General features: G+C 37.9%; 1 protein-coding gene across 1 annotated transcript in view; it reads right to left on the minus strand.

The window, feature by feature from the left end:
* Nucleotides 1-1,222: 1,222 nt before the first annotated feature.
* LOC140239263 (decapping and exoribonuclease protein-like) overlaps nt 1,223-23,905 on the minus strand; it is an 84,361-nt gene continuing 61,678 nt past the window's right edge. Inside the window, exons 2-6 of the mRNA XM_072319140.1 lie at nt 17,012-17,235; nt 15,911-16,130; nt 14,454-14,589; nt 8,653-8,738; nt 1,223-1,431 (exon numbers count right to left, since the gene is read on the minus strand). Of these exons, the coding sequence (XP_072175241.1) occupies nt 1,320-1,431; nt 8,653-8,738; nt 14,454-14,589; nt 15,911-16,130; nt 17,012-17,235 (778 nt within the window). The 3' untranslated portion in view covers nt 1,223-1,319. The remainder of the gene's footprint in view (nt 1,432-8,652; nt 8,739-14,453; nt 14,590-15,910; nt 16,131-17,011; nt 17,236-23,905) is intronic.

Here is a 23,905-nt window from a genome sequence, read left to right on the forward strand (position 1 = left end):
ATTCATTCATTCATTCATTCATTCATTCATTCATTCATTCATTCATTCATTCATTCATTCATTCATTCATTCATTCGTTCGTTCGTTCATCCATCCATCCTCAGGCCCTGTACTTTTGACGGACACATTTCACCGGCAGCTACCTCTGCAGTCCGTAAATACTGGCACATGAATTCACTCACACAAATTTCTACTTACACAGGTCACTCTGACAAGTATAGTTTCATCCTCAGACAACTTTCATCTTAAAGCAAAAGGGCAATATATAAGTGGTAGTATGGTGGCATATACATGCATGGAAGTGTCATGGATGGTAGTTCCAGCAAGGAGGTTCGAAAAATGGAGTCACAACAGGGCTTATTCGCTTTGATCCCATGCTCGAAGCCGCCACTCAAAAATTTTTGAAGTATGTGTCAAACTGGATCTGCCGCTCAGATGCGAAGGCAATTGACTCGTGTCTCATTGCATAATCACCAGCCACTTTCCAAGAAAGATATGTCTTTGTGATGGTAATTACTTTTCGCTATCCCTACTTACAAACGATGGGCAATAGATAATGGTAAAGACACGGGGATGCGCGAATAGGAATTGCTCAAATATTGCTGAAATAGATATCAAAATTACTCGACTGTACGTGTCTGTACGCTAATCTGACATATCAATTTATAAGGAACTATACTTGAAGATGATACCATATTAGTTTCATTTGGCGGAAATAAGGAGAAAAGTGATAAAACCGGCTTTCCATGAGGGTAAAATTTCAAACACTTTCACAAAATACAGCTCAGATTTACACTTTTGCACATATTTTCGAACGGAATTGACTTTTGTTTTATATGCTTTATCATTAGGTGAAATTTCATTGCATTTGATATATAAACGAGCAGCATATACCCGATATTACGTTAGCGTTAAAAATGAATCTTCAGTTTGCTCAGAAAGATGGCGGCTTCAAGCATTGAACATCAAAGGCACAAATGCACCTGTGGAATAATTTTGTCCATTCATAGAAAACTGACAGCTGATTGAATAATTATAGTCAGTTGTAACTCCATCTCTCGAACCTCCTTGGTTCCAGGGAGCTCCCTGGTAGTTTTTATGCTGCAGAATTGGTCCCATATTAACTAACATTATGCCCACTTCCTCATGGTTGCAGCAGTAACTCTCTCCGTCCCAGGGACTTTGGAGAGTGTGTACATCACTATGGGGTTTTCTTTGCCAATTGGTACTCAAAGCACACATAAGGGAAGAAGTCTCATAACAGTAGACCGTCAGCTGTCGTGACGTAACAATGGATTCTTCCCGGATGCATGCTCTTTCTAGCTGAAGGCTGAGATGAATTCCTCCGTGAGGAACTGTTCCGTCCCATCCTCATGGAGGACACAGGTCACTTCGGACGACCCAGGGGCCCTCTCCAGCATGTACACCACCCTGGAATCACACAAGGAGAATGTATTTAGAGCACCATCTATTAATGGATGCATGTGCCATGAGTTCACAATATACACACGAGTTTCATGTGTGCATTATTTAGTAACACACACACACACATACACACGTACACACACAACACACACACACACACACACACACACACACTCACACACACAAAACCCACCAAAACATAAATGTACAATATTGTATTGGCAGCGGAACCTTTAATGTTGCAAGGAAAGATTTGTTAACTGTTTATGCAATTTTTGTTCGACCTTTGCTTGAATATGCCTGCCCTGTCTGGCACAGTGCTTTAACTCAGTCTCAACGAAATAAAATAGAGAAAGTACAAAAACGTTCACTCCGAATAATTCTGTCGTATAATTATCTCTCTTATTCCCAAGCATTAGAACTCGCAGGACTTCAGTCACTTGCGGAAAGACGTCAGTACCTGTGTCTAGAGTTTGCCCGGAAGGTTTTCAAATCAAATATGTCAAATCAATGGTTTTTGCCTGCAAATCTATCGAGGAGTCTAAGAAACAATCGACTGTGTTTTGAACCAAAGTGTAAAACTGACCGCTATCGAAACAGCTGTGTCCCATACCTCACGAGATTGTTGAATATGCACGGTGTATGATTGAATAATTTGTTGTTTATGATGTAATTATTATGTTGTTTGTTCGTCGTCGTCGTCGTTGCAGCATACTCTTGTCAGAGCGTAGCTTCCCACACGGCAGCATGATACAAACATCTGTTTTGAGCCATTCTAGTTGCTTTCTCCATAGAACCAAATGTCTCCCTCACCGTTCTGTCCCATCCTATTTGGGTCTTCCTCTACTACGCTTTCCAGGAAATTGGACCATAAGGACTCTCTTTTTCATCCCACTGTGTCTCATAATATGCCCAAAATATCCCAGCTTCTGTTTCTTTACATACTTCAGTAGCCAGTCACTCGGTACATTGAGTACCTTTCTGATGTCTTCATTTGTTCGTCGTTCCACTCACGGGACTCTCAAAATTCTGTGATCACATTTATTTTCAAATGCACAAATTCTTTTCTCATCTGCCTTCCGTAGAACCCAAGCTTCGGATGCGTAGGTTGCAATTGGGAAAATGCAGGCTCTGAGAACTCTGAGTTTTGTCTCCTTGTCTTGTCCTTGCCACAGTTTCCTCATGGCATTCAATGCCTTCAAACCCATAGCTAGTCGGCTTTTAATTTCCCTGCTGTTATCACCATTTTGCTGCATTCTCACCCCAAGATACTTGAAGTTGTCAACCTCCTCCAGTATTGAACCATCAATGCTAACTCAATGCTAATGTTGTTTGCTAATGCTATTTTTTTTTTTTTTTTAGTTCTTATCAATATCTTATTGCCAGTATATGTTCACGTTAATGCTCATTTTATGAATTTATGCCTTTACAGTTTGATGTTTTTATGTGAATTAGATAGTGGTATTATGTTGAGACATAATGTGTTTCGCAGTTATGGGATTGGATTGTACATGGAGTTGTACTGTGGAGGAGATAGTAGGGATTATGAAATAGGTGTTTATATGGGGGAAATAGGTGACATATGGTTATTGTGAGATGAGGTTTTGTGGTATGATATGTAGATTTACAGATTGGGTATGCTGTAAACATTACATCATAACAAAAACACAGGTGATCAGAGTTTGGTATTCACACTCTCTCTTTCAATACCTCACTTGCACTCCCTCCCCCTCTTTCCCTTTTTGGCATTATCACTTGCTTTTTCTGTTATTTTTTTTTTCTTTCTCATACACACCATTACGCCAATACAACATACTGGTGCATTATTAGTCCTACTGATTTCCCACTTTTGTTACCCACCAGTGATCACCCTCTATAGTGTAAGATAGAGATCGCATTTTGCCATTAAATGTACAGGTATCTTATGAGTAGTATACTCACCCTCATGAATTTATATCATACGGTGCTTGTGCAATAAGAAATAATTTATTAGTTTGTGTATTTGTATTGTAAAGTATTCTTTGTTTTGTGTTTTCTGTAATAATTGATATGAGTAATTGGATTTGGGGAATTGACGTTAAGTTCAGTTAAAAATGAATGCAAACACAGTTATTTGAGTATCAAAGTGTTAATGGTTAATGAGGTTTTTTTTTTTTAACAGATGATATGCAAAATATATTTATCGAATTTTTATATTGCATTGAATCAATCATAAGGAAATGTGGTGTATTTGCTATTGTTAAAATGTTTATATAATGTCTGTTGTTTGATGTAATTCATACGTTTTTCATGTGATGCATTATAATTTAGCCTTCGGGCTACTACTTTGCATGTTTGTTTCAATAAACCATTATCAATCAATCAATTAATGTGGGGGGGGGGGGTAGTGGGGGGCTTCCAATTTGTGTGTGTGTGTGCATTTTTGATTTTTTTTTTTGGGTCAAAAAAGTGAGGGTATATCTTATACGTATAGTAGAGGCTACTATGTAATCCCGTGAGATTTTTGTGCCAAAATTGATTTTATTAGCTAACTTTGTCAATTTGGGGGTGCTGAATCCAAAAAACTTTGGTTCCATTTTTTCCAACCACGTCTTCAGCCGCCATTTTGAATTTCAAAATGGCCGCCATAGCAAACTGTATTTTGACCCATATTTCATAAAGTGAGCATTGTAGAAGCTTCAAATTTGGTGCAAAATGTATGAGTGTGATGTCAGACACTCTGATATATCTTTTTCTGATATTGTGGATTGTTTTGATACAATTTGTAGGCTGCCATCTTGAATTTCAAAATGGCCGCCATAGCAAACTGTAATTTGACCCATATCTCATAAAGTGAGCATTTTAGAAGCTTCAAATTTGGTGCAAAATGCATCGTTGTGATATCAGACACTCTGATATATCTTTTTCTGATATTGTGGATTGTTTTGTACAGTTTGTAGGCTGCCATCTTGAAATTCAAAATGGCCGCCATAACGTTTTTACCAATATCTCAGGTTGCAATTATTGTAGAAGCATCAGATTTTCAAGAATACACATGCTTGTGGTGTCCAACATACCAGTACAGCTGTTTTCTAATTGTGGATCATTCGACAGGCCACCATGTTGAAATTCAAGATGACTGCCATAGAAAACATATTATACCGGGTACTGTTGTAAGCGCCTTAGATGAATTTGCCAAAATTGTTCTAGATAGACCGAATTCATTTCCAGGTCAAGCAGAATGACAGCCATCTCTCAATTAAAAATGGTCGCCGTAAATTCAAAACGTAAGGACGAGGTTCCAATGACGTCATCAAGCCATGCTGAGGGGCAAAAACTGCGTATGGGGGGAGGGGGCATACCACTGTCCCATACATGTGGGCAAGCGTGTAAGCGTTACATCCCATAGCCAGGCGGGTATATGCGGTTCGCGAACTGCACGCTAAAGCGGTTTGTTTTTGCCTCTCAGGGAACACATTATTTTGCATCGTGGAACCTCGTTACTGATTATATTAAAGCCCAGTCAATGAAATATTTGTACAAAAGTAAGCATTGATACAACTGAAGGTGATCTTCAGAAACTTGATGCTGCCTCGAGAGAATGAAGACAAACAAGGAAAAGTCTCGCAATGGCAAATGGCAAGAAATGCCATGGTCACCCTAACAGGCATCCCATTCACAAGCTTGTTTGTTGGCCACAAACTGAAACAAGATTTGCTAGACACTAGATATATTTCTGGAATAATACAGAATGAATAAGGAATGAGTAGGCTTTTTCCTTATTGCCTTTGAGTGGGTCATCTTCAATTATTATGACTTCCAAAATGCTTACTGCTGTACAGCCAATGATTCTAAAACAACAAAGGAGCAATAATAGCTCGGTTCTGTGGCGCTTTGCATGCATCAGAATTCCTCCACAATTAAGAGGACCATCACATGAGGGTAATCTCAAAAATTGTCACTGCCTTGAAGCTGATGAATGTGGTGTTTGGCAATCAGCTATTGGAAACATTCAAGGGAGATTTTTCTCGAAAGAGATGAAAAGGGAAGTTTTCATGTTCTGTACTAAGAATTTGTATCTAGGAGAATTAAAATATATTAATCTCTGGGATAGTATGAAAAAGGGCAGACATTCAACTCGTGCAATTAAAATACACCATGTAAGATTGCATCCAAAGTCATTAAGCTTTAGAGGATCACCAACTTCTCATAACATTTCTACTGGCTCTACAGTCTGATAGACCTTTCATTATCCAGTCATTGCTGAACGATACAATTATCGGAAGGTATTAGTTCTAAGTAATTCCACAATTACTCTTCATCTCATAAGTGGCCTTCTCCTCATTCTCACTAACAAAGGTTCATTTTCCACACCCATGCCTTAGAAACCCACAAAACTGAGCCATATAATCAGCCTGAAAGTTGAAATACTGAGCAGTCATTTCCATCTGACACAGAGACCACATCACGGAAAGAAAAGAAACAAAGGGTACATGAAAGATGCCATGGGAGCTGTCACCCGTCACTCACAACGAGGAAACAGATAGCCTCATTCCATTGTATGTAGATGCTACTTCAAGAGCAACGGGAAAATCAGAGATATTGATGATTATTACGTAGACACTGACATTTCAATTCTCCTCATGGATCTTGTAAGTTTGCTTTACTTACTGGATTGCATGATATCTGCTCCATCACTGGAAAAGGAAATGATAAAAGTACAATATGACATTATTGAGAGATTATGTTCTGCAGTTCGTTGCGAAAAAAAAACAAACAAACAAACAAAGGTCTGCTTTTTCATGCCTTTTACTGGTGCTGGCTGAAGTTGAAAATTTGAGGATGTCTCAAAGAGCAGATGGACCAAGAAGTATCTAAACCTGGAATCATGCAGAATGTGCAATGACACAGTCCAATGCTTCCAGAAGTTTGGCGTGGATGACTTCAACCAGGACAATCTCCCGCTTTACCCTCGTAGAGTCTTGATACAACAAATCCAGAGAGCAAAGCTCGTAAACTCTCACAACCTAATTTGTGCCTCTACTAGAGGGAAATATGATATTTACATCGTAGTTATTTCCAGAGGGTATGCATAAAATATTCAATTAAATGCTTTGAGCTTCCTACACCATCGGTGGCCACAGAATTCATTATCATGCTCATAGCTAGAAATGCAAAAGTCACTGTTTCTGGATGGAAGAATTTTATAGAACCAATTCTCCCTTGTGTACAGCCTTAAAGGGGATGGCTAGTAACTGATCAGTGGGAATCAGTGGGAATGCTGAGGGATGATTGTTCCAATCCTTGTGGGATTCATTTAAGAGTACATTATATATCTACTGTTGTTATGTGAACATTATTTGCTTTAGAACGGTCTCATATTCAAGTAATGTGCAGATTAATGCCCCGTCACTGACCAGGCACGCTAACCTGGAAACATTAAACTGCACATTACTTGAATATGAGACCATTCTGAAGCAAATAATTTTCACACAACAATAGATATATGATGTACTCTTAAATGAATCCCACAAGGATTGGAACAATCATCCTCCAGCATTCCCACTGATTCCCACCGATCGGTTACTAGCCATCCCCTTAAAAGTGCGGTAACTTCAAAAACATATGCAGGGAACGAGCCTAGAAGACATTATCTATTAAAGTGACTACCCCATGAATTTTTAGAATGTAGGGCTAATGTTGTAAACTCTACAACGAAATCGTCTAAATAGGGCATTTAGTCACTCAGACACAGTTATTAAGAGGTTCTTTCAAAATTCATTTTTTTGACGTCAGAATTACATGATTTCCCATTCACAATTTTTACCCAACGCAATGCTTTTAAAGGAATGTTTCCCATGGCAGCCATTTTGCATTTCAACATGGCAGTGTACCTACAGGACAGGAAGCAGTCCCGCCTACGCAATTCACCGAAGTGATTGACTTACACATGAGTGTTCCAGCATGCTTGGGTTTGCAGTTAAAGATCTTACAGCAACCAAATATGGTCGAAATCCATCTTGAATTTCAAGAGCGGCGGCCAATGCGAATAATCCATTATTACAGAATGTATAGGCCCTATGTGTGTTTTTTAAAAGAATATATACTGTACGCCACCATAAACATTCATATGTCTAAAAGTTGCTTGTAACCAGAGATATTAGCTGAAAAGCAGCCATTTTGAATGTTAAGATGGCCGCCTCGATAGTGATCTACAATTTAAGGGAGGGAAAAAGTGCATCTGAATGGTCAACATCATGAACCCGGTTTATATGCCCGAAATGTGAACTTTCTTTATTGCTTACATGAGGTATGGGTCAAAATATACGTTCTGGTTTGGCGGCCATTTTGAATTTCAAGATGGCCACCTTCAATATCAAAATGAACCATCGTTTCAGAAAAAGATGTTTCAGAATATCTGATAGCATACGCATGCTCTTTGCCCCAAATTAGAACCTTACACAATGTATACGATATGAGGTACAGGCCTAATTACATTTGTTATTGTGGCCATTTTGAATTTCAAGATGGCCGCCAATGAAAATGATCCATCATTTAAAACAAAATGTATAGCTTGTCTGATATCACAATCATGCTTTTTGCCCAAAATTTATACTTTCCATAATGCTTACAACCTTAGATATGGGTAAAATATATTTAGCAATGGAGGCCATTTTGAATTTCAAGATGGCTGCCAAAAAACTGTATCAAAACTATCTACGGTATCAGAAAATGGTGCATCAGAATGTCTGACATCATAAACATGCTTTTTGCATCAAATTTGAACCTTCTATGATGCTCAAATTATGAGAATTGGGTCAAATTACAGTTTGCTATGGCGGCCATTTTGAAATTCAAAATGGCGGCTGAAGACCTTGTCGGAAAAAATGGAACCAAAGTTTTTTGGATTCAGCACCCCCAAATTGACCAAGTTAGCTTAAAAAAGCAATTTTGGTACGAAAATCTCACGGGACCCAATATTTCAACATAGCAGACTGTACTAGTAGTTTTAATGATTCACTTCACTTAATTTGACACGCCTCTGCAATTGGTTTTTCATTAACATCTCAGAACTTGTTTACAGTGGATATAAACACCTACGTTAACGCCTCATCAGTAAACCTGTGACACATAGTATTGGTCACAGTCTAGCTAGTTGTTTCTGTGTAATTTTACAAATTTTAGGTTTGCTTGCCATTTTTGATGCATCAAAGTGGTGGTCCGTCATTAACTCTGCCCCTGTCTTACCTTGGGTTATCGATTTTTACGATTTCTTTGACGTAAGACAGCAGTTGGTCCGCAAAGTTGCAGCAGACGGCGCCATCCCAAGCTCCCTGCGTGAGTGAAATAAGATCAGACAAACCAAATGATACTCCGAGCAGTAGCAAATAAAATTGACTAATTCTTTATCCATTTTGTGTCTAATGAACTGACACCAAAATAACTGTTCTTTTTAACCAGCACGTTGGTTTTGGGTGTTTGTTTGTTTGTTTGTTTGTTGTTGTTTTTTTACAGCGGAAGTAGAAACTTTTTCGTGTGATCATTTTGTTTTACGCTGGTCCGCGGTCTCAATGAAATTCACATCCATACACTTTGTTAAGAAGACTCAACTGTCACAATGTTCTTATTTTCTCAGTACTCAGCAGGGTAAGATATTCATGAAAATTGTTTTGGGTTTTCTTTCTCGTCCAAGAACGACTGCACCCAAGTATGCTATATAGGCTATATACTTCTTTCATTTTTTTTTTTTTCATTTCATTTATTTCATTTTCAACAATGCAAAACATTTTCATACACGAAATAACACAATATCAATACAATGTAGTAACAAAGAAAAATACGTGAAATTAACAATACTACGCATCACAAAAGCAGATGAAATTGAATTAAAATTGCAGCAGGCAGGGCAAATTCCACACTTTGACCCTACCACAAAAGGGTCCATGCTTTGACTATGGCATCTTAACCTTTGACTTTATGACACCGCTGCACAGTCTGGTGATGTTTGGTTTGGTGACAAATGCAAGTATTAATTATTTACTCAAATGACCCTATGTCACACTCTACGAAAAATAGGTTCAACTTGGAACTTTTTTTTTTCAAACTTGGAGCACCATGGGGTATCTCATTGCAGGAGCGGCGAACGTTTGCGAACATAGCGAATTTGAGATTCGCCAAATTTTCTGACGAATGTTGGCGAAAAATCAGGGTTCGCTTCTGCCATTAGCGAGAGTTAGCGATGTTTAGCGACATATACAGGGCCGAAATACTGGAACGATCTCCCCATAGAACTCGCAGGTTGTTTGTCTTTGTTGACCTTCAAATACAAATTAAGACAGAATTTACTGAATAATTACATTGCGTAAGTCCACTGAAATTTCCTTCTTTCTTGTTTAGGTGCCTTTTCCTGCTGTGCTGATTGCTGTCATTCAAATCAGTTAAGCCTCTCTGTTTGCGCTTTTAAATTCCTACACAGCAGTATCCCTTTTCGTACCCTAAGACTTCGGAACGCGTGAACAGCTGGCTTGTTGTATTCCCCTCAGTGCTATACTGGATGGTAATTCTAATTGTAATTCTAGTTCTTCTTTGAATGTTAGTACTAGGGTTTACTCTTTAGGTTTCCCGTATCTCCTCCGAGGACTCGCATGTCGAGTTGTTATATTTTCACCATTATTCAATAGTGTGATAATATTATCACACTATTGTCAACATTGTTAAATCGACTGTTCTTACATGTGCAGAATGTGGTTGTCTGTATATCACTATTAATGTATTGAGAAGATTCTGTTAGTGCCCCAGGTATTTTTGCCTTTCATTTTTGTTTCTCTTTATTTTGGTCCTACGTTGCATCCGTGCTCCTCATCTTTACACTCTGTTCAGAATTTGGGACCTACGCTTAACAAGCTCGCTTTTAAGTAGGTTCCATCATATTTCTTTAGCGTTATACATAGAACCAAACGTACGATGATTGACCGCTATATGTTTTACATGCTTATATTAATTTACTGTACATCCAAGCCGGATATTATGATTCACTTTGTTTTTATTATATTTGATGTACATTCCTTCATTGAGAAGTATGAAAATAAATTGAATTGAATTGAAAATTTAGCAACACTTGAGCGAATGTTAGCGAAAGTGTTGCGAAACACAGGTGGCAACTATTAGCAACTGTTAGCAAAGGATATGTCAGCGACAGTTTTGCAAATATTAGCAACTGTTTGCCAATTCCTTCGACAATTTGCGAATGTTTTTGGGACCTGGAAATGTACCAGGCGATTATGTATAGTCAGACCCATAAAACCAACATACAACCTTCCACTGCATTCAGATCTCTTGTGGCCATCGTTCAAGATGGATTTCCAGAATATGGAATGAATTTCGGCCAAGAAGAGGCTCAACTTGCTGCAATAGCCTGGCTGCTGTTACAGCTATCGTGCAGCTTAGGACAAAGAAAGAAGATGAAGAAAAACAACGAAACGACGAAAATATAGACTGTTTAGGTCAGAGAGTGGTTGTTGCAGAGGACAGGCTTTGGTCAATATGGAAAGCTTTTGCAGCATTTAGGATATGTCAAGAGCTTCAAAAACGACAAATTTCTCTCAATGGGTCAATTTTATATATGAACAATATGGCTACTTGTTCGCTAATAGTGGCGAATCAGAAGAAAAAAGATGTTAGTGACACCTTATTACGACCGTTTGCGAATTCTTACGAGTATTTTGCGAATATTTGCGACTGTCAACGAAAATGCAAATTCGCAAAGAAATTTTGATGATCAAAATTTCTTTGCGACAAGAAAAACTGCTTGCGACAATAAAAAGCATTTGCGAACTTTCTTGCAAATGTTAACGAACCTTTTGCAACCCGTTATAAACCCTGGGGAAATCGCTTCGTTCGCAAACGTTCGCCGCTCAGTCAGATACACCCTTTACCAGTGTCCACACTGGGGCTCCGTACGGGTGCAGCCGTGCACTTTCAGACCATAAAAACGCACATTTGCACCTTTAAATAGGTGCTGGTCTGAAAGGTGCAAAGCTACACCTGTAAAGGCTCTCCCAGTTTGCAGAGACTCCAACTCTCCCGTTTTCGACGGGAGATCTCCCGCCGAAAACCCATTTTTGCAAAATCTCCCGTTCTCCCGTTTGAGATCTACTTTCTCCCGCCCTGGCTCTTTGTCTCCCGTTGGAAAGGATTTCTTACATATTTCTATCGTTGTTAAAAAAATAAGCCTTAGATAGCACCAGAGAGCATCTGGAACCCTGCGAATTTCGTGCCTCGCACACATCAACTTTGAGTCTCCCGTTTGCAAGGGGTTTCAGGCGGGAGAATCTCCAGATCAGAAGGTACTCTGGGTTGGAGTCTCTGAGTCTGACATTGGTAAAGCTGCAAAGTTGAACATATTTTTCTTTTATTGCAACTGATTGACAGATTACCCTTCATCAACATAGAATTGAATGCTGATCAATCCGTGTTTGAGGAATAATCATTATTAAGATTAATGGACATACATACATACTCGAGTGGGACTCAAACCCACGTCCCGATTGCCAGACATGCATCATATCCACTATACCACTGAGTGGGAGCCTGACAGCCAGTGATACCAGTTCTTATCCATTGTGGCAGTAGGTAGGCCTACTACATATCATTCAAATGAATCATTCTTGTATTCAGTTTTTTTTTCCAACTGATTGACAAATTGCCCTAAAAACACAGATTCTTCATTGTTTGAATAATAGCCGTGACGCAATAAGGAGGTCGTTAGTTCAAGTCCCACCCTAGTATGTGGGCTTTATGTCGTAGTGCAATGCCCATGATTATATATATATATATATATATATATATATATATATATATATATATATATATATTATATATTTATATATATTATATGACCTATATAGATACCAATGTGTGATTGGTCAAAATGCTGTCACGTGACCATGGTCACAAGGATGAGAAGCGTTATATTTCATAACATGACGTAAATTACGTACAATCATGGAATATAACAGCGACTACAGGGCTTTTTACACTTGTAAATTTTTGCTTAGCCCCGGACTATCGGTGGGGCTAAGGGGGGCCTTAGCCCCACCGATAGTACGGGACTATCCTTAGCCCACTTTCTGTTTACACTCGTTTTTGCCAAAGTGGGCTAGCCCCACCGATAGTACGGTACTATCTGGCCCTGCAAAATAGCAGGGGTTAGCACCGCAATTGCGGTGCTAGCACCGCAATTGCGGTGCCAAGCAAGTGAGTGTAAACAGAACGAAAAAATAATCCTGGGCTAAGCGACGGAGACGAAGTGCGACCCTCACTGACCAATCAGAAACGAGGTAATCAAGTGCTGCCGGTGCGTGCGTGTACGTGTACAGTACACAGCGTAATTATGAATATTCATGTGGTTTGGAAAGTCCGGGGCTAAGAAAGACGAGTGTAAAAAGGTCAGTTTTCTCCTTAGCCCCGGACAAGAGATAGTACGGGACTAATTGGCGAGTGTAAAAAGCTGAAAAAATTGGTACGGGACTAACGATAGTCCTGGGTCAGAGAAAGTCCGGGGTTAAGAAACACAAGTGTAAAAAGCCCTTACGTTAAACAAATGGCGTTATGTCCGGAGGGGTGACGTGATCAAAAACCGTTATGATGCGCGCAACATACACAGAGACGCTTTTGCGACCTTTGCGACCTTTGCACACACACACACACTTATGAATGTAATCGTGACCGGTCGACCGACCACACGCACCATCTTACGTTTACAGAATGCGCTAGCGGCCTATGAGCATCACACTGACACACGCTATACACTGCAAGCGCCAATTACGAAATTGCAACAGATTTGTTTTCATCAAACTGGTATGGCAGCTTTGATGAGCAGCTGCGCTTCGCTTGTAATGTGAGAGAGAAAGAATTGTTGTCCTGAAAGCTTTAGAGCCTACTACTCCAGTCAATGTTTATAGACAGTCGTGACAGGAAAGCCAAAGGATTTCCCATTACATTACCAGAGCCTGAACTGAGTAAGTTTTATGCTACGCGCAGGACCTGGACCAGGGCCAGGTCCGTAGTCTAAACAGCTTTTGTACCAGTGACCGCAGGCAGAAGAGATTAATACTGACAATTATAGGCCCTACATTATCAGAAAGTTCACATTCTCATACATCACCACAAACAAATGTTATGTCAACAAGCTTGCTTTACCCAGACCAAAAGCGGCATTTGTATAGTCTTCTACAATTTTTACATCTCTCATTACAAAATCTGGCTCTAACAAATGTTACCGCTACGAAACTATAGGCCCTACGTACGATTGATTAACGACTGTTCTAGAAATTACTTAGTATGTGATAAACAGGCAATGGTACTCCACGGAAGAACGAATTACCGGTACGTGAAAGCAATCGGAGTTGGATCTACGTAAAGGTTACTTGTGGCTTGATCAAAGAGATTTTCCCCGGGGAGGAGAAAAATCTCTTTGGGCTCGATTGAACACCACTAGCGCACTGTTGTCACGCGGTATACGCGCGTTCATGAATATGACTGCGAAAAGGAGTAGAGGAAAGCTCTATATTGTTAGACCTAGTCGTTTTGCTTTAGTTCTAGGACCTATACAGCAGTTTATTTCTTGTACTGTAGGTCATATAATATAACAGATATTGACTTTTTCCTTCGGTAGGAATATAACATTTCATTTCCCTTGGAAAGTTATATTTTTGTCTCGGAATACTACGCGCTTCGGAAAAATATAATAATCCTCGACAAAAATATAACTTCCCGCGAGGATCAATGTTATATTCCACCTCTGGTAAGTCAATATATATATATATATATATATATATATATATTATTATTAAGACTCAGACGCTGAATGATGAAGGGCAATTTGTCAATAAATCTTATTGAGATTCGAGGTAGGAGGATATTACGAGTTGTTTTGGGGCAAGTGCATTGACATAAATGACAACAAATGAACAATGCACATCGGTGCGAGAACCCATGCAGGGTACCCGGTAATATAGCATCTCGTCATCACTCGAAATCAAACTTACGCGAGCACTTCTGGGCATGTCCGATGTCCTGAATGACTTCAGATGACGCACGACACCGTCATCATCTCGGAAGCCACAGACAACCTCGGGGACGCCCAGAAGATAGGACTGTGCCCACCATTTAAGCAACTTGTATCTGTATAGAAAGAAGAAAAGGAAAAGTGCATGATATACAAAATTTAATGTTTTAATAACACGCAGAGAATAAAAACCATATTACATCTATTTCTGGTACGGGAACCCCATATTGTTTGTGTTTCGAATACTACTGTGAAAAAATTGATCAAAACTGGATGAGAACTAGAGAAGTTATGAAATTGTGAAGTTTTCTAATTTCTGCAAAGCAGTTCTCGTACAGTTGATATTAATACGCAAATGAGTGAGCTGATGATGTCATCACCTGACAAGTTTCCATTGATCGAATACAAAAAAAAAAAAAAATGACCCAACAAAATCAGTGTTCCTGTTATTACTGCAGATAGTATAAAACATGTTATTCCTGGCTAAATAACTTCTGATTAATGCTCAGTTAGTCTATCAAGATTTGAGACAGAGACATAAATGCGTTTGATTAAATAGCTGGCATATGCAATTAAAATATTTTATGTACAAACTATAAGGCAAGTTGTGAGGGGATGACAATATCATTTCACAATTTACATATTCATATTTACAGTTCCAGAAGTGTTTTCTGAATAATTAAGTAGTAAAATTTTAAAATGTCAAAACTTTCTGATTTTTATCCGATTTTCATCAATTTTTCATTGTTGTGTTAAGAAAATTTTATTCCTTCTTTTCAGACTAACTTTCATCTGCACCGGAATTCCCCTTTAATCATTCCTCATAACTTTTTTTTAAATGATTTTACAACGTTCAGAGACAAAAAAAAAAAAAATTGTGTATAGAATTTGTTAACGAAATCTCAGTGTGTGTTTTTTTTTCTCCTCATATATAGCTTGCCATTGTCCTTTTTCCATTTCCGTGCACGCTGCATGTGTGGTTGGTTGTTGTGCTAGTTTGTTTTAGCTCTTTGTTGTTCTGGGTTTCTTTTTTTTTTTTTTTTTCAAGAAGATGCTGATAGATATGGTTGTGTTCTTTTGTCTTGAGAGTGCTGTACATGTATCTTGAAATCCTGACACATATTATGGTAGATTATGATATACATTCAGTCCCACACATGCGAATATAAAACTGCCTTTTAGCCATGACATTTATTCTTGCGAAAACTGCTCCCGTGAATAGTGTTTTAAAATAATGAATAAATATATCTAAATTCTACCCACAAACATTATAACTGAACCCAATCTTAGTCCTCACATCACACTGTAAACCTAAAAACCTATCACAACCACAACCTTAACCCGAAGTCCTTGGAGAAAATGAGACTGGAGCAATTGTCGCATTAAGGAGCAAAATAATCGTGTCACCAAAACAACGCCATAGCATCTCCTATATACCTGTAGAAGTTCCTCTCATTGTTGTCGGTGTACCATTTTCTGGATGTCTTGAGCTCCACGTAGTTTGCTGGTGGTTCGGCACCAGGTCGGTTGATTTTACAGTCCACCTCTCCATTGTAGATCAAAGAGTGAGAGCCAAGTTTGGTCTGAACCACACAACAGAAAGCCTCGTTGCAGTTCACGGGCTTTGAGGTATCAACGGAGGCCGTCTTCCCATCATCTGTGAGGGTAATTGAAATCATGCGTACCCTGAATGTCAACATTAGCCATAATGCGTAAGTATCGCTGATGTGGGCTTAAATAGATTTGCTCAAATCAAACAACCCTACGAGACTTTATACAGTGCACTCCCGTTATAACGAAGTCCTCGGGATCAGCATGGCAGTTTTCTTTCGTTATATCGAAATTTCGTTATAGGCGGACAATAATGATGAAAACACGCCAATCATTCGCAGATTGTATGATGTTTAACGAGTACTCATCATACGCTGAAAAAGCAATATGTTATATGTGATGCTATATTCATCTTCATTTAAATTTACATTTAAGAGAGAGCTTGAAACGCATGTATTAAAAGTGATGTTTAAAGACTCGGTTATACAGTTCTCTATCTCAAAGGTTCGTTATTCATAAGGTTTATTTCGAAGGTTCGTTATTCAGATTGCTGGTGATTCCGAAGGTTCGCTATTCCAGAGACTCGCTATTCTGAAAGTTTGAAATTTAGAGAATGATTTAAGATTCTTATTCCGGAAGATTCGTTAATCCGAAAAAGAAATAAGCTTCGCTATTCCGAAGGTTCGTTAATCCGACAATGCAAAAAGGTTCGTTTTTTTCGATGGTGCATTCTTCCAAAATTTCGTAATTCCGACAATAAAAAAAGGTTCATTAACTCGAAGGTTCGTTAATCGGAAAAAATCAAATAAGGTTTCTTACTCTGAAAGTTCGTTTATCCGATAATGAAAATAAGGTTGGTTATTATGATGGTTGGTTAATCCGAAAGGGAAATAAGGTTTGTATTCTCCCCTTTTTTCACTTTCTGATTCGAATTTATAGTTTAACCTCTCTTTTTTTGTGTATAGGTGTTTGCCTGAACTGAATTACCACTTGTCACATATTGCTCAAACTTGTATCCCCAGAACGTCATTTCCTTTTCTTTCTCCGACATCGCTTCTCGCAGTCTCCTCTTTTCTTCTGTCTCAACTTCGCTGATGTAGTACGTGCCTCTGAAAAGAGTCACAGCCATGGCCCAACCCTCCCGATTCTCGTACGGGGTGCGAAGGAACTTGGTCATGTGACCCCTCGATGTGACAAAGTCAGCATTCAACCTAGCACAAAAGGGGAAAAGTTAATGGTGGGGTATGAGAGAATGAAATCTGTTTGAAGCTGTGTAATAGATGTGTGTGGATTGGAAAAACAAATTAAAGTTATGCAGAGAGGATCAGTTCTTTTTGTCAGTTTAGAAGAAAACTGAGTCTTGCACTCTCATATTTTAGATTATTCAAGATGAGCATGATGAGATGACGCCTGTCCGGGGATCAGGAGGTCGTATAGGTGCGAATCCTGATCGAGTACGTATACCCATGATTTTTTTTTTTTTTTTTTTTAATCATGGCTACTACTAAAACACTGATCAATTCAGTGCTCATTTACGTCGATGTATTAAGGACATTTTGTCAATCAGTTGCAACAAAAACACCTCAATGAAAGAATTTGATGAATTTGAATGAATACGCAGTACCCACTGCATGTTATATGGATTAGAACCAACATTTGCTGTCCGCATGCGGAACCTCGGTGGTCTAGTGGAGATGACGCCTGTCCGGGGATCAGGAGGTCGTAGGTTCGAATCCTGCTCAAGTCCGTACGCCCATGATTTTTGTCATTTCTACTACTAAAACACTGATCAATATCCAGTGCTTATTAACGTCGATGTAGGGCAATTTGTCAATCAGTTGCACAGAATGATGTAATTTTTCGGAGATGACGCTTTTGGACGGAACTGCACCTGTACAAATTTAAATGTGCACGATACATGTATATACCTGAAAATTAAACGTGTGGGTTGCACAAATACTTTGTATGTGTAGGGTATTAGTAAAGCTTTGCAGACGGTATGACATTGTTCATACTCATAGAAGTCCCTGAAAAGAAAAGAAAATTAGACTGTTTTCGGAGAGGACATTTTTGGACGCAATATGTATATTACACTTACGTATCAAACCCAACCTGCGTGTCCTATAAATATCACGAGCCATATACAGTTTTTCAAATGTACATTTCATTTGCTCATTCTGATGTCATATTATTGTGTTGTTGTCATTGGTTTCATAGATGTACATTCTCAAACTGTGAAAAAAAAAAATCAGATGACGCTGAAAAAAAAATGCCCTAAATGGCTCATTAAGCCGCAGTAAGCTTTTCTCGAAAACTTTTCGCTGTTTAAGGTTCAGTTCAGTTCAATTCAGTTTATTTTATTTTCGCATGGAACCGGCTGCAGCCAATGGCTGTTCTTCAGCTGGTCCGTGCCCGATAAAATCACATATACATCACATATACATCATCATACATTGTACAATAACAAACATATCAAACAAACAAAACAAATATACAATACGTTGATTAAAATAACAAAAACAAATGCACACAAATACAAAAAAGTACCAAAAATTGCCAAACGTTTACCCTCCTCCCATCCATTCATAACATAATACTGAATATTCACATAATATATATCTTTATCCATCAAATATGTTTCATAATTAACTATATTTCACCCTTTCACCTAAACAACAAGGAAAAGTAGAAATTACGCGGTGCGTAATATATGTCCCCGCCGGAAGTAGCATTTTGTAGCAAAATGTGCAATACAGGTCAAAAATCAAGGTCAAAGGTCAAAGATGTCAAAATTCTGTGTAAAGTTTTGAAGCCCTCACCTAGTGCCATCACATAAAGCAAACGGAATCAAAATCGGGTTAGAAATGGCGAAGGAGTAGCATTTTGTAGCCAATGTACAATACAGGTCAAAAATCAAGGTCAAAGGTCAAAGAAGGCAAAGGTCAAAATTCTGTGTAGAAGTTTTGAAGCCCTCACCTAGTGCCATCACATAAAGCAAACGGAATCGAAATCGGGTTAGAAATGGCGAAGGAGTAGCATTTTGTAGCCAATGTACAATACAGGTCAAAAATCAAGGTCAAAGGTCAAAGAAGGCAAAGGTCAAAATTCTGTGTAGAAGTTTTGAAGCCCTCACCTAGTGCCATCACATAAAGCAAACGGAATCGAAATCGGGTTAGAAATGGCGAAGGAGTAGCATTTTGTAGCCAATGTACAATACAGGTCAAAAATCAAGGTCAAAGGTCAAAGAAGGCAAAGGTCAAAATTCTGTGTAGAAGTTTTGAAGCCCTCACCTAGTGCCATCACATAAAGTAAACGGAATCGAAATCGGGTTAGAAATGGCGAAGGAGTAGCATTTTGTAGCAAAATGTACAATATAGGTCAAAAATCAAGGTCGAAGGTCAAAGAAGGCAAAGGTCAAAATTCTGTGTAGAAGTTTTGAAGCCCTCACCTAGTGCCATCACATAAAGCAAACGGAATCGAAATCGGGTTAGAAATGGCAAAGGAGTAGCATTTTGTAGCAAAATGTACAATATAGGTCAAAAATCAAGGTCAAAGGTCAAAGAAGTCAAAGGTCAAAATTCTGTGTAGAAGTTTTGAAGCCCTCACCTAGTGCCATCATATAAAGCAAACGGAATCGAAATCGGGTTAGAAATGGCGAAGGAGTAGCATTTTGTAGCAAAATGTACAATAAAGGTCAAAGGTCAAGGTCAAAGGTCACGACTGAAATTCTGTGTAGAAGTTTCAAAGCTCCCTTGTAGTGCTATCATATAAAGCAAACAGAATTAAAATTGGCTCATAAATGACAGAGAAGTAGCAAATTGAAGATTTTGATCACACACGGACGCACACACGGACACACGGACGGACACACGGACGGACACACGGACGGACGGACGGACACACACACGTACGGAGCCCGTTTCATAGTCCCCTGCTCGAACTCGTTCGGCGGGGACAATAACCTTAAATACAACAAATGTCTTATTTTTAATATATTCAGGAAGTTGATTCCATTTTATAACTCCTCTATTTAATAAACTCCGTTTTTTTTTTAATTTGTACGCGGTCTTGCAATTTCTAGATTCTTACATGTATTCCTCAATCCATAATAAAATTCTTTGAATACAAAATATTTCATAAACTCACCAGGCATCATTTCATGGACAATCTTATACATAATATACAATACATGTATATCTCTTCATACTGAAAGATTATCAATATTCAAACATTCATAGATATCTCGACTAGAAAATCTCCACTCTATATTGAGAACCACCCGGAGTGCCCTATTTTGCATTCGTTGTAAATTTTCCAAGTACCCTTTCCCAGCATTCCCCCATATTATACTACAATAATCAAACTTACTTTGTATTACAGATTTATAGAATGTTAATGCAGTTTGTTGTGTAACATACGGTCTTAATCTTTTTTTATAAATGTATATCTTTTGCTGAGTTCTAAGTTTCTTAAGTAATCAATATGTTTATCCAAATTTAATGCTCATCAATAATAACTCCGAGATACTTGCAGTGCGTAACGCGTTTGAGAGGAATATTCTGAATGCATACATTTGAAGTAACAGTTGACTTAATTCGTTTCTTAGTTCCAATCAAAAGAAATTCACATTTTTTTCACATTCAGAGCAAGTCTGTTCCTTTTCAACCATAAATCAATAGATAACAAGTCTGCATTTAATGATTCTGTCAATGTTTTGGGATTTGCGCTAGCATGATAAAGACATGTGTCATCTGCATATAATGACATTTTATACATGTATTCACACACTTAGGTAGATCATTTACGTATAACGCAAATAACAATGGACCGAGGTTAGACCCTTGTGGTATTCCGCATTGCATCATCTGCGAGCTGGACTGAACCCCATTTATACAAGTATATTGCATCCTATTATCTAAGATTGAGGTAAATAGGCCTGATAACATGCCATACCAGATTTTACCATGCCATGTTTTAGTGTACACTGTTGTTGTTGTTGTTGTTGTTGTTGTTGTTGTTGTTTTTTTTTTTTTGCAGGACCCTGTATCCGTACTCTGATTGTCAAAATGACAGTACACCCCCGTGCGCTTTTGCAATGAAACAGATGACCTCGCTATCGTTGGAGTGACATTTTGCTCGCTCCTGGCCGTCTTTTAAGTTAATAAAGCCCAAAGAAAGTTCTGGTACGCCTGCAAAAGTTGTCAAATTTTGCTCCAAAATGTGAACGTATGCCTAGGAAATGTGCGGAATAACGCTGTAATAACAAGATATTCGATGGGTAACGACGAAAATGGGAAATATTAACCAAAAACGTTCAGTCTCAGAACTTACCTGAACGGGATCAGGCTAGACTCGGACTCGGGGATAACTCGGCCTCGCTTTGCTTGACGGCGGGATGAGTTGTATTGGTTGTCCCTCTACAGCTTGTACTATGCGTATGGGAGCGGCCTGTACAAACTACACGTACATTGTAGCGTTCTGGCTACTCGCAGTAATGACAATGACAATGACAATGACAATGGTTTTGACAATGGTTTGACAATGACAATGTTTTTTTTTTTTCTTCTTCTTATGTCACCCAACGTCAGGGTATTGAAGAAAATTCAAACAAACATCGTAACAGATAAAATCAGTTAATTAATACATTAATACATTGTAAATCATATATATATACAGAAAATTACATGATATTTACAAAATATACAGAATGGTGCAGAACCCAGAAGAGAGAAAGAGAGCGAGAGAGAGAGAAGGAAAGAGAGAAGCAAGACAAACAAAACAGTTAAAAAAGCAAAAAAAAAAAAAAAAAGCAGGGCAACAATAACGCAGATAAAAGCAATTTCAATAATATAAAGCAAAACATTGTAAAAAGCTATATTTACATGAAAAAAACTACAAATAATGATATTAGTAATAATTATTTCTATGGAGCTTCATTATTTCTTACAAAATTTAGCTATTAAAAATTTATCAACTCACTACGATTTCTGGAATTAAATAACTGAGACATTTTTAAAGTGTTTGGTCTTATTCTATAATAGGACTTAATGAATTTATTCCTGGCATTATTCAATATATGACACTCAAATAAATAGTGAAATTCATCCCCTAGTCTATTAGTATTACATAAATTACAAAATCGATCACAATGTTCAATACAGTGCACTCCCGTTATAACGAACACGGTTATAACGAAATTCCGGTTACAACGAAATAAAATTTAGGGCCGCAACATTATCAACTCTATGTATTTTTATTGTTTATTCATTCGGTTATAACAAAATTTCGTTATAACGAAAGAAAACTGCCAGTCCCGAGGACTTCGTTATAAACGGGAGTCCACTGTACCAGCATATCTACCCGTTACAATTGGCAATCTGTGGTTGGCGCCGCGAAATTTGGAAAGAAGTTGTCTGAACATGCTAGGGATTTTTAACAAATATGGATCTAAACATAAATTCGTTTGATAGATTCTGTAATTCGTACAACATGAACTGTTACTTATCTTAGACTGCCAATTCTGTACAAATTCATCTCTTAATCTAAGTTTTATCGAACACCTAAACCACGAAGAACTTACGTTTTCAAAGTTATTCCTAACAAAAGACATTCCTAACTCATTTAGTGTATCATAAACTTTCAACAACCATGGTGACGAATATATCTTATAATTATGCAAAAGTGATATGATATTACATACAATAGATGAATATTTTCTTTCTTTTCCAGTAATAATCTTCAACCAAAAATTAAGCATTCTTTCTTTAACAGTACAGACTATTTCAAGCCTTCCTAGTTCTCCCAGAGCCATGCTATTCATAGTATTTTTGTTAGTCTCCGTAAATGTTTGCAGTATTGATAATGCAGACTCTCTATAAGTATTAAATTCTCATATCCCAAAACTTCACTACCATAAATAAGAATGGGTACAACAAGCCGGTCAAACAATGAATATCTATTGGAAGCCGCATCTTTCGAGACTTAACCATTAGACTATACATTGCTCGTTTCGCTTTATCAACTCGTTTAGCTTGGGCCTTTTTAAAAACATTTTTATAATTAAACACCACTCCAAGGTAAGTGTACTCATCTACAACCTCTAAAACATTCTCATTAAACATAAAGGGCTTGAATTTTTCTAACTTTTCCTCTTGAGAAAACCATTACCTTTGTTTTACTAACATTAACTTGTAGTAACCATAATTTGCAGTAATCACTTACAGCATTGAGTGCAGATTGCAATTCGTTCTCACTAGTTGCTAGGATTAAAGTATCATCAGCATACATCAATGAGAAGAGTTTTAGAAATAGCATTGAGTGCAGATTGCAATTCGTTCTCACTAGTTGCTAGGATTAAAGTATCATTAGCATACATCAATGAGAAGAGTCTTAGAAATACATCTATTCCTTTATCATGTACTACGGTCAACAAATTATTAGGCAAAAAATCAACACCATTATATGCGGAACTTACGTAATCTTGAAAATCATTTATACAATGCAAATAGCAAAGGAGATTTTCACCTTGCCTCACTCCAATATTACAATTAAAAAAGTCAGAACGCTCTGAATTGTTGAGAACACGTGACTTTAGATTTTTATACATATTTCGGATTACATCAAAAACTTTCCCTGTATGTTACATCTAGCAACTTTGTTCCATAGCAATGTTCTATCGACAGAGTCAAAAGCTTTCTCATAATCTATAAAAGCGCAGTATAATCTTTTTCTCTGTGATAAATAGAAGTCAATAATTGAGTGCAACACAAATATATGATCAACAGTTGAATAAGTCTCTCTGAATCCTGCTTGTTCTTCCCCAATGGCATGATTATCATCGAGAAAATCTGTCAATCTATCATTAATTACTGAAGTAAATAA

This window comes from Diadema setosum, chromosome 15 (assembly GCF_964275005.1).
Source record: "Diadema setosum chromosome 15, eeDiaSeto1, whole genome shotgun sequence".
NCBI lineage: Eukaryota > Metazoa > Echinodermata > Echinoidea > Diadematoida > Diadematidae > Diadema > Diadema setosum.